Source organism: Sinohyriopsis cumingii, chromosome 3 (assembly GCF_028554795.1).
Source record: "Sinohyriopsis cumingii isolate HCF-2022 chromosome 3, ASM2855479v2, whole genome shotgun sequence".
NCBI classification, from domain to species: Eukaryota; Metazoa; Mollusca; class Bivalvia; order Unionida; family Unionidae; genus Sinohyriopsis; species Sinohyriopsis cumingii.
In genome coordinates this window covers 32,799,120-32,810,292 of record NC_142963.1, presented here as the reverse complement: position 1 = coordinate 32,810,292, position 11,173 = coordinate 32,799,120, and the positions used below count along the sequence as shown (strand labels likewise).

Genomic DNA, 11,173 nt, shown 5'->3' with positions numbered 1-11,173 from the left:
TATAACAAAATGTTCATTCGATTCATATGTTACGTTACATGAGGCCACCGCCCAAGGTAACATTCGTTATGTCATAGGTGAAAAATTCGTCATTTTCTTTGAAAAATAGGGCACTAATTGTTTTATTATAAAGAATACAAAACTGGCTGAGTGAAAGAATACCAGAATTCTGAATCATTTTATTCTGGTAATGAAACGTGATTTTTTGGCACTTCTAGCAGTCTGAAGACTCGCACGGTAATAAGACAGTAACGTGATCTTAGCAAGATGTGACGTCATATGCGCGTAAAAGAGTAATACGCTGCGACATTGAGGGTAGTGTACGGACATGAGAAGTTATTCACATTCATATTTTGTGTGCAGTATAATGTAATTTTAAATGTAACCTGCCTGGATTTAAATGATAATAAAAAAAAATAAAAATAAAAATAAGCAATGAACGTTAACAAATATCATGTCATACCTGGATTAGTTAAATTATTTGTGACATACATATATCTTCTACAGACTGGCTCACCCTTACGTTTGTGAGAAATCAAAAACTGACAGACGGACAGATGCACGACAGACGCAGGGACAGTGTTATACACTTACAAGGTCTTCAAGCCAAGTAAGATAATAAACTTAGTGTCTGAACATTTCTCACGTCCACTGACAGGTTCGGATATTCGCGGTTGTGTTATTTTCCACACTAACTCCAGTTACATCCATTGGAAACAACAGTTCATTTTCTATGTATTTATCTTTTAAGGGTTGCATGTTCGAATCCTGTCCAGACCCAACCGGATCGGCTACCATGGTAAGTGTCTCTGGGTAAGTGTCTCTGGGTGAAGTACTTCGCAACCTTTACTTCGGCACTAAAATCTTGATGAAGTCATACAGAAATCAATCAATCAATCAATCAATCAATCAATTTTAAGAACCTCTTTTAAATAGGCTGGTGGCTACGGGTCTGATTTTTAAGTTAACAGCATGATATACATTATGACAGAGTTCCACAATACAACTGTTGCATAGTCTTTTCTCCGTCACCTGTCAATATTGTTACACCGCCTATAACCTTAGACGAAATAACAACTTAAATTCATTGATGAACTAGACATCGGCTGCCATCAAATAACTATATCTAAAGGTCTTCACCTCATGTTAAAAGTTTGTCCCATGTCAAAAGTCTCAGATGACAGTCAGTGAAATAGTGATTAAAACTCTATCTCCCTCACTCCCTTTACGTTAATGTCTCTCTAAAAAAAAGGACCCTCACTCCCTTTACGTTAATGTCTCTATAAAAAGAGACCATTACTCCCTTTACGTTAATGTCTCTCTAAAAAGAGGACCCTCACTCCATTTACGTTAATGTCTCTTTAAAAAGAGGACCCTCACTCCCTTTACGTTAATGTCTCTCTAAAAAGAGGACCCTCACTTCCTTTACGTTAATGTCTCTCTAAAAAGAGGACCCTTACTCAGAAAATGAAAAGGTCAATATTTGGTGCTTCACAGCAGTTCGTTAAAAGACACTGTGTCGAATATTCACTTGTCAACCTATTGAAATTTTATAAAGAATTTAAAAATATACAGTTTTATCTGTTTACAGCTTTAGTTTGTCTGCTATCTTTTTAATCAATTTGTCTTGTAAGACTTCAACAAACTGACCTTGCACAATCATGAACGTTAATTCGACATACTTATATATAAGTACTTACGTATGTATGTGTGTGTGTGTGTGTGTGTATGTATATATATATATATATATATATATATATATATATATATATATATATATAGATAGATAGATAGATAGATAGATAGATAGATAGATATATGAAACTTACCACCAAAAAACCCAGTGCAAAACCCGGTTTGCAGTGTTCTTTGTCAATTTATCTGTCATATCTATTATTTCCCTGCCCAACACAATCTTTTTTCATCCAGTTCTTTTGGAAAGATTTATTTGCCTGTGATTTGTAACTTAAAATATGGGTCGTACGGTTAGTGCTAGGTGAAATTTATTCTGGGATGTTTATGAGAAATGGTTTGAATAATATGTCAGCAATAAAAAAAATCTGCATGATTAACCCTAGTTTCACGAGTACAGGAACTTTTATGTTTGGTAGGGCCTGTGAACAGATGAGTCTAGCTAGCGCATGGTGTTTTCTATGAGTTTTTTTCGCGGCTGGGGGGGGGGGGAGCGGCATGTTTCCAGCCATCTTTTCCGGCACTAACGTGGTCTATAGCAGCAAAATACAAACATACATGTTTGGAAAAGATGCGCATCTCCTGGGAAATAATTTTAGAACACATAAGGGCCAGCTCATCCACTTCACCGGCCCGGGTCTTATTTTATTTTATTATCATTTTGAGGTAAGCTAACCGCTTGGATCACACTGGAAAGCACGTAGAAGTGTGGCAGGAGTTATATAAACGAATAATGTACAGTACAAGCGCAGCTACTTCGCAGGATTGGTGGAACTTATCTTTGTACGGTGTACTATTGGAGTTAAAATACGCTACGCGCTTTACAGGGTTTTAGACTCGGGTGTTTCGGAAAATCTCTCAGCTCTTGAAGAACTTATGCGGCCGTTAATGCTTGGCAGTTTTTAAACGTTTCTATCCTAAGATTCATTTCTCTTTTAATGGAACATGAGCAAAAAGCACACGTATTGGGTGAGAAGTTTGACACAATGACGATATATCGAATCCCCCTACCGGAGTTGCACATCCATGCAACTCGACAGCCAACGGGTAGCCCGTGCAGATTTGCTCATCTTGAGACGACAGAACAGGCAAGAATTTGGCCGTATTGTCTCAATGGAATATGAAGGCCTCGATAATCCCTTTCATCTTGACATGGGATCGCCGAATTCCGCTATTACTCCCAATAACTTCGACCAGGAATGGTATCTCGTCGTTGTCCTGAAGTTTGAAGTCGATGACAATGTGAACGTTTGTGTCATGTTTATAAGCAAAATCGTCTTGAACTTTACTACGTGCATTGAAAATTTTCTTATTCGCAATGAGTACACAGCACCTTGGTAAAAACTCCAATTCTGGATATCCTGAATTAAATTAAAGGCACAATAGTGAAGCTGAGGGTGAATTTTCTTGCAAAAATGTTGGGACATTTATGTATATCAACTGATTAAATACTATTTAAAAGGCATTTCTGGGGTAATATCAAGTACGTAGGGGTTCTCGTTATGAAATACGAGCTCTCTGAAATCTTCGTACGTAGAGTAACAAATCTATCGTCTCCATGTTGAAATCCCGCTCGGCAGTGATCGGCAGATCCCGAATGAATAACACACATAATTCCGGTGACCGAAATTTGCATAATTATAGGCCACATTGTAAACACTGAAGATGATGACGTAAAACACAACCACGCTACGAGACCGCCCAAAATGTAAACAACGGTGAGTACGATCTTCTTCTGATCTCGTTCTTTTCTTCTTATCCTTTTCATTTCTAATTTTAATTTTGAGAGGAAACAATGAAATGTATGTAGAACTACTTTTATAGTTATATTTCAAAGTTTCTGTGGTACGAGAATAATTTAAATCGACGTGCTCTGTACAGTATTGCAAAAACCCACAGGTACTCACTCTATTTCTTGCCCAGTAGAATTCGTACTCCCTCACGTCCCCACCACTCATTTTTATAAATGAAAAGCATGAGGGATATTCAGAAATGCTCAAACTTGAGTAATTTTATTAATCAATTTATAAATTCTAACCAGAATGTCACCAGTGGACCCCTAACACCCATCTTTCTGACGTTTCAAACAAAGCGGAAAAGAATTTCTCCAAGTTAATACTTTACATACACAAGGTTTTAAATAAGCTTTTTTTTCTTCTTTTTTTTTTAAATCTGCGACTAGAATATGGAATCTAGGTTCAAAACTCGGGGCCAGATCATAAAAAAGTACACACACACAAACGTACAGTCACTTGTCAACTGAAGTGTGACCACAGCTTTATTCTTGGACATGTTTATTGGGTATTGTGCACACTGAGTAAATATATACATAGACATTGCTTTGGTGCCCATTCGAGGAAAGTAGGGGCCCTTTTTAAATTTTGGATCCCCACCCCACCCAACAATTGACCTGATCCAGCCAAAAACAACTTCCATCAAATCACAACCTCTCATGTATTAATTTCTGATCCAAAGTTAGCACTATATTCCTATAAGTTTGATAAGTAATCATGAATATATTAGTTGTCAAATTATGAAATACATTTACATATTAAAATTCATTAGATAGACTTAAATCAGCTCACTTTCAAGCTCAGTTCTAGAGTGCCCTTTAAGAGGAAGAGGGACGATGAGGCATGGAGCAAAAAGTTGAAAAACCAGATGGGGGAGAGGAGGAAGACATACTGTGCAGCCTAAAAACTGAGCTGACCAAGCTCTACACATAGTTCAGACAAGGCAGACAAGAATGAGGGTAATTGTTTATTTATATCTTGCAAAACAAGTATTGACAGATACTGAAAAATGTTTGGTACTAAGTAACTTGGCAAAGACTCTAATATCTATGTCAGTAGTGTTTTGCTCAACTTAGAAAATGCATACTTGTATTAAAGGATTAGTTATTTTACCAAACAATGTATGTTTAAACTGCTTTACTTTTTGTTGCTACTCAACACCCCACCCCAATATGATTTGATAAAGGAAGACTATGCACAGATACCATAGAAAATACAGAGGCCACCTCATTTATATGGCCACCTTATATAATACCAAAATGGTAAAAGTATTATGGAAACAATCTCATAGAGTACCCCATTGCACGATGAAATACATATAATTGATATGAAGCTAAATACAGAAGGTTTTAACATGGCTCACTTAAATGTACACGGTATAGTGGAAAAAACAGAACAGATTAAGTTAATGTTGTCTTCCAAGGAAACTAATATGCATGTTTTAGGACTCACTAAAACCAAATTAAATGCTAGCCACAATGATAATCTATTTCACTGTCAAGGCTACAATAAACCATTATGCAGGAACAGAGAGACAGCGGGGATGGATGTGTGTGTCTTGTATACATTACAAGATGTAAACGCACAAAGGCGACCTGACTTGGGGTCACATGAAATTGAGAGTATTTGGGTGGAAATTTCTCAAAATAATGCAGAATCGTTCCTAGTTGGTTTCATTTATAGGTCACCTTCCTCCAAAGCAATTTGGAATGATAACTCTTTGAAACAAATAGAAAATGTTCATGCACAGGAGAAAGAAACATCTATACTCAGCAGTGTAAATAAGGACCTACTCAATACTCAAATAAGGAGTAACTGGATGGAATTTTTTTAATCATTAGGCCTAGTCCAGCTGGTAAATGAGCCCACAAGTGTAACAGAAATATCAAGCACTCTTATAGATCACATTTATACCAACCTACCAAACAATGTGGCTTATGTTAATGTACCAAATGTTGGTCTTAGTGACCACTATCCTACTTTTTTGACAACAAAGGTTAAATGCAACATAAATAGGAAGAATACACACAAAACTATCACTTACAGATCTTTCCAAAATTGAAGTAAATAACAATTTCAAGATGACCTATATAAAGTTCCATGAAATATTATCCAAAATTTTGATGACATTATGTGAAGCTCTAAAAGTGTGGACTGATTTATGAATGTAGTCTCTAAGCATGCACCACTAAAAGTACATTGAGTAAAGTATGAAATCCAACCTAACTGATTTACTACTGAAATTCTAGATACTATGAAGACACGAGACCAATTGAAGGCTATGGGAAACCATGCACAATATCAAGTATGGGGAAATAACATAACAAGTATGATTGAAAAGGCTAAAAAAAGAACTTTTTATCAATCAATGCTTGAAAACACAAAGAGCAACACAAACTCCATATGGAAAGTCTTCAGTGAATTCATTGGGGTAACACACAAAGATCAGACAAATAAAATTCACTCACTTCTGGTAAATGATACAAAAGTCACTGATGACACTGACATTGCAAATATGTTGAGTGATTTGTTTTCACTAACATTACCAGTGATAGAAAACAATATAATGAACTGAAAAATCCCTAAGGAGGGATGTTTCTCTATCCCACAGGTATAAAAAAAAAAAATGCTAAAAATTGTCTCAGTAAACTTGATATCAAGAAAGCTACAGGACTTGATCAGATTGGTCCGCCACTCATTAAAACTTCTGCCTCAGCTATTTCAGATAGCATAACATTCATAATCAATTTAAATATTGCAACCTCATCTGTACCCAAAATAAGGAAAACTGCAAAAGTAATGCCTATGCACAAATCTGGTTCTAAGAATGATGCTGATAACTACCAGCCAATTTCAATACAACCAAAACTTGTCAAAATTGATTGAAAAACATGTCCATGACTCGTTCATGTCATATTTAACGAAACAGTTGCTGTTAGACCCTATTCAATCAGGCTTTAGACAGAAACATTCATGTGAGACTGACCTGATCTCTCTAACTGATAAATGGCTTCAACCACTTGATCAAAGTTGAATAATAGGATCTCTATTTGTAGAATTCAGGAAAGTTTATGGGTTGGTGTACATGAAATTCTTTTAAGAAACTGTAAATCAACCAATGTGATGAAAGCACAATTAGATGGTTTACTTCAAAGTTAAGTGAGAGAACACGTTTATATAAATAATTTTCTGTCGGAACCTGGAACAATTAGATATGCAGTACCACAAGGTTCAATTTTAGGTCCATTACTATTGACACTATTTATTAATGGCCTACCACTTTTTACTAAGGGACTCAATTTCATCTACAGATCTCAATGCAGATGACACAACATTGTCAGACATCCAAAACACAAAGCACAAACTATAAATTTATTTACAGGATGCCCTAAACAAACTGGACAACTGGTGCACATGCAATAGCACAGTGGTAAATACTGGAAGAACTAAAATATTACTTGTCTCAACATGGCAAAAAAGAACAAATCTTGGTAGTGATGAACTATGTCTAACATGGAAGGATACAAATTTGCAGATGGTTTGTCATGATAGACTACTTGGTGTTTTGGTAGATAATAACCTATCATGGACTGAACATGTCAGTAAAAAAGTTAATTCAAGTTTTTCAGTAGGATAAGGTACAGAAAACTATTTTATAACAGTTACATACAACCCTATTTAGACTACTGTAACACAATGTGGAGTAATTCAAATGATAAAATCATAGCAAAGCTGGCACATCTTAAAACAAGTGCATTCAGGCTACATCAATCCAGAAAGTAAGCAAGGAAAATTTTAGCTGGTAAGTTAAAATTATTACCTATTAAAGACTGAGTCCGGTTGAGAAAAGCCAAAGTAATGTACATGATATCCAATAATAGTGCTCCTGAATAGTTACAATCACTATTCAAGTATAGGCTACCTGGTAATACTCCACAACTGTGATCCATGTCTACCAAACAGTATAAAATTCCCAAACCAAATAAGGAATTATTCAAAAAATGTTTCCAGTACTCTGGAACTTTGCTCTGGAATAGTATTCCAGTTGACTTTAGAAATGCCAACTCTATTTCCTTCTTCCAAACCAATATATACAGCAGCTTCAGAGATACAATTAAAATAGATAAATTCATTTGTATGAGGGCCTAAATGTAGATTAGCTAAAATCATTTCATATATAGGTATTAGTGATCAACGCTAGTGGCATACAAACATTCAATACTATTCAGGTCAACTTGCTCTTTTTTCAATTTAATTAATAAACCAGCTTAAGTAATACATTTATTAGTTTTATTTTTTTTAAATACAAAATGGGAACAAAAAGTCTATGCAATCTTACTTTGGAGTTCAGCAATTAGACCTGACTAGATTGCAGTTTTTTTTTTAAAATTAGACATGTACAGAATTCATATAGCCATTTAAGTCTTGTGAAACAAATACTACACTTTTTTTCTTCTGTTTTAAATATGATGCATGCCTTAATGTGTATTTCTAAAGCCCCAAAATATGTTAAGATAATACTATATATGCAATATCATGATAAACATAAGGACTTAATAATCCTAAATTGTTTTATTTATCCAGAATTAAGACTGACATGAAGGCTTTCAAGGAACTTTTTTTTTCTTCATATCTGATCTAACATTTTTGGGTAAACATTTTAATTGCCCAGTCTGCTTGACATTCAATGTTTCCACCTTTGAACTGGTGATTACTGCAAATGATTTCTGTATAACAAATTTACTCGATTCAGTGGCAGTTTTGAAATTTCTTTAATTCTTTCAATAACTTTTATATATTCCTATAGCGTGTTATTGCCAAAGCTTAAAATTTTTATGTACAAAATGTATATCACAAAAGGTATGAATAACTTGACAGGTATGTTTGCTACATTACAGAAAACATCTTTCTGTATACAGGATATGTGTAGCACATGCCTATGAATGTACAACTTGCACTTTGTACCAATAAAATCAAAATACTGCATCAGTTTACAAACAGAATTAAAACTTTGATAGTTACTCTTGCAATACAACATTTACAATGAATTCCATTTCCAAGGTGGACTCTCAAAGATTGATAATTGATGTACATATATGATTGTTGTAAATGTTATTTCTTTGCAACCACTGTGAAAGAATTTTAAAATTGTAAGCCGTCCAAAAACAGACATGCATACATTTGCAAATGATAAGGACTTTGTTTTAAGTTACAATTGATACTCATTGAGTAGATTCTTTTCATTACCTGATTTCAATGTGGGTACCTCACTATACTAAACAAATCTAAGCTGCGATCAGCCATTCCTATTTGATCCCAATGCAGGAGTCTCTGACTTCTAGAAATGCTCCCCAAAATCTTTGAGCTGTCCATCTTAACATAAACTACCAGTTCTAGTTGCGATGGAACTCTCAGTGTTCATGTCAAAATAAAAACCATGTGCAGTTTTGATCCACGTGTATTTCACAGTGGAATTTGCTGTTCGAAGATGAATAACATTTGAATAAGCGCATGCTCCTATTATTTCTTAAAATATATTTTTTTACATTTTAGAAATAGCATATTACAATTGGAATAATTTTTCAGATTTTTCAAGATCTAATCCTTGATGAGGCTGTACTTGCCTTGTCCAGGATGTACAGACGAAATGTTTTTGTCCTCAACAATAAAGTTGACTTGATGAGTGCCAACAGTCATGCTACCTATAGGCAGTTCATACTACAGCAACATGGAAGGTTGGGGTCTGGACAGAGACATGTAATTCCCTCTTGCTGTTTCTGGCAGATACATGACAAATATCCAGATGGACAATACACTGGCTTCATCCCCTCTAGGCTTGCATGAACATAAACACTTTCGTGCATGTATGAGTTTGTATATAAATAAATACAACTGATTTTATTCATTGTTTTCTTATAAATGCACATAATATTGCATCAAACAATAATGCTTTCAGATTTTTTTTAAACCAGTCTATTTCTACCTATGAACAATGAAGGCACGATCATAAATAATCAATATAAAATGTTTTCAGCAACTGCAGATACAATATTATACATTATTTTATTTTCAACTACTGATATTTCAGGATATTATATAAAGTGTAACCTGCCTTAGCTGACACCTCCATATATCAGACACTGTTTCATATTTTACATGACTAAAATCGAGAGATCTCCTTCACCACATCAAAACTAGAGTTGATAGTGGTTCTTGAGGTGCCAGGTTTCTACAAATTCTCCTGGGATCATCTTCCTTTAGTTCCCTTCTCCTCTGCATACCCTGCTTTCCCTCAAGTTGACAGATAAGGGTTTTCTTTATAAGCTCCCTGATGTGGGGATGTTTTCTTTATCTTGCAAGGGTAGACGGACCATCTACCCTATTTTTTGTGTTGTAACATCGATGCCTGTTTTAAAGAAAATTTATTTTCTTAACATGTGTGACAAGCATCCCCATGCTAACCCATATTAACTTTTTACCCAATATTAGAGCCTCATGATCAGTTCCCAAGGAGTTGTTGAGGGTTTGTTTTTGTTCTTATTTGTTCTATCCACAAAATACTATGTGAGACAGGATGCATTTTTGCCCATTCCTTCAGAAAGCAACATGTTTTCATGAACTGGTATTAGCTAGTAATCATCATGATGACAGCATCTACCCCAAATGTCCTGAGGACATTCCATAAACCCCATATATCCTTAATAAAGTGTGTCAGTCCCTTGGGAAAGTGCTATACATATCACTGGATCTAATTATTAGACTTGCATTGCTCAAATAAAAATAAATATCCACTAGAATGATAACAATACTAATTACAAGATGTGTATGCATGAAAATATTAAGATTCCTTACCACAAATATAAATGTGTGCCGATTGTTGCAAAATGACTTGTATCTAATACAAAGTTTTCATGACTTGTACATGTGAATAATACTCCATTCATCTGATCTCCAGGCAGGGATCATAATGCACAATCAATATATAAAATTATTTCTAATGTCCTGTAGTGAAACAAGCTTACACTATCTCCCCTTCTTTGTTTCTCATTACACCTCAGCTGCTATGTACATTGTGCTCCAAAGCAGCTAGCTCATTCCTAATCCTGTACACAGGAGGGACGTATGAAAATCTCTTGGCACTGGACATCATGATCTGCTGATGAAAAACTTCAAGCTCAGCAGTGCTTCTGCAATTATCAAAAACATGTATCTTGTAACATGTGTTATTTGTAATCTGCTAACAGATTAATACAATTATTAAATAATCATTACTGTTGGTAATTTTTGCATACATAAAATCTTTACTGAAGTGTTTATTGATAGAGTGTCATGGAATTGTTTATACCTGATGTGCATGTATTAAACCTGAAATTACCAAAGACTTGAGAAGGAGAGTCACTATACATGCATCAGGTGCACACATCTTATGAATTCTAACTTATTCAGATCTTCAAATGGTAAATATATACAGTAATTTATTATTTAGATGAGAATATAAATATTTAAATAGGTCTTCACATTTTTCTTTTAAATACCATGCAATTGTTGCAATCCTGAAATGACATACCTGAAATTTAAGTAATACTCCACTGTTTAGGAACCTTTGGTCCAAGAGCACCTGTGCCAAGGTTTTCAGCACTTTGGCTTTCTTCTTGGGATCATCTTCATCAAGCCAAGGCTTTGTCAGC

The 11,173-nt window shown here is 34.9% G+C and overlaps 1 protein-coding gene across 1 annotated transcript; it reads left to right on the top strand.

Moving 5' to 3' along the window:
- The first annotated feature begins 3,085 nt into the window (after positions 1-3,085).
- Positions 3,086-9,381, top strand: LOC149802648 (P2X purinoceptor 7-like). The gene is made up of 3 exons (XM_089952011.1): positions 3,086-3,410; positions 4,296-4,444; positions 9,072-9,381. Exons 2-3 carry the CDS (start codon positions 4,439-4,441, stop codon positions 9,327-9,329), a joined length of 264 nt encoding a protein of 87 aa, XP_089808137.1. The 5' UTR covers positions 3,086-3,410; positions 4,296-4,438; the 3' UTR covers positions 9,330-9,381.
- The last annotated feature ends 1,792 nt before the right edge of the window (positions 9,382-11,173 follow it).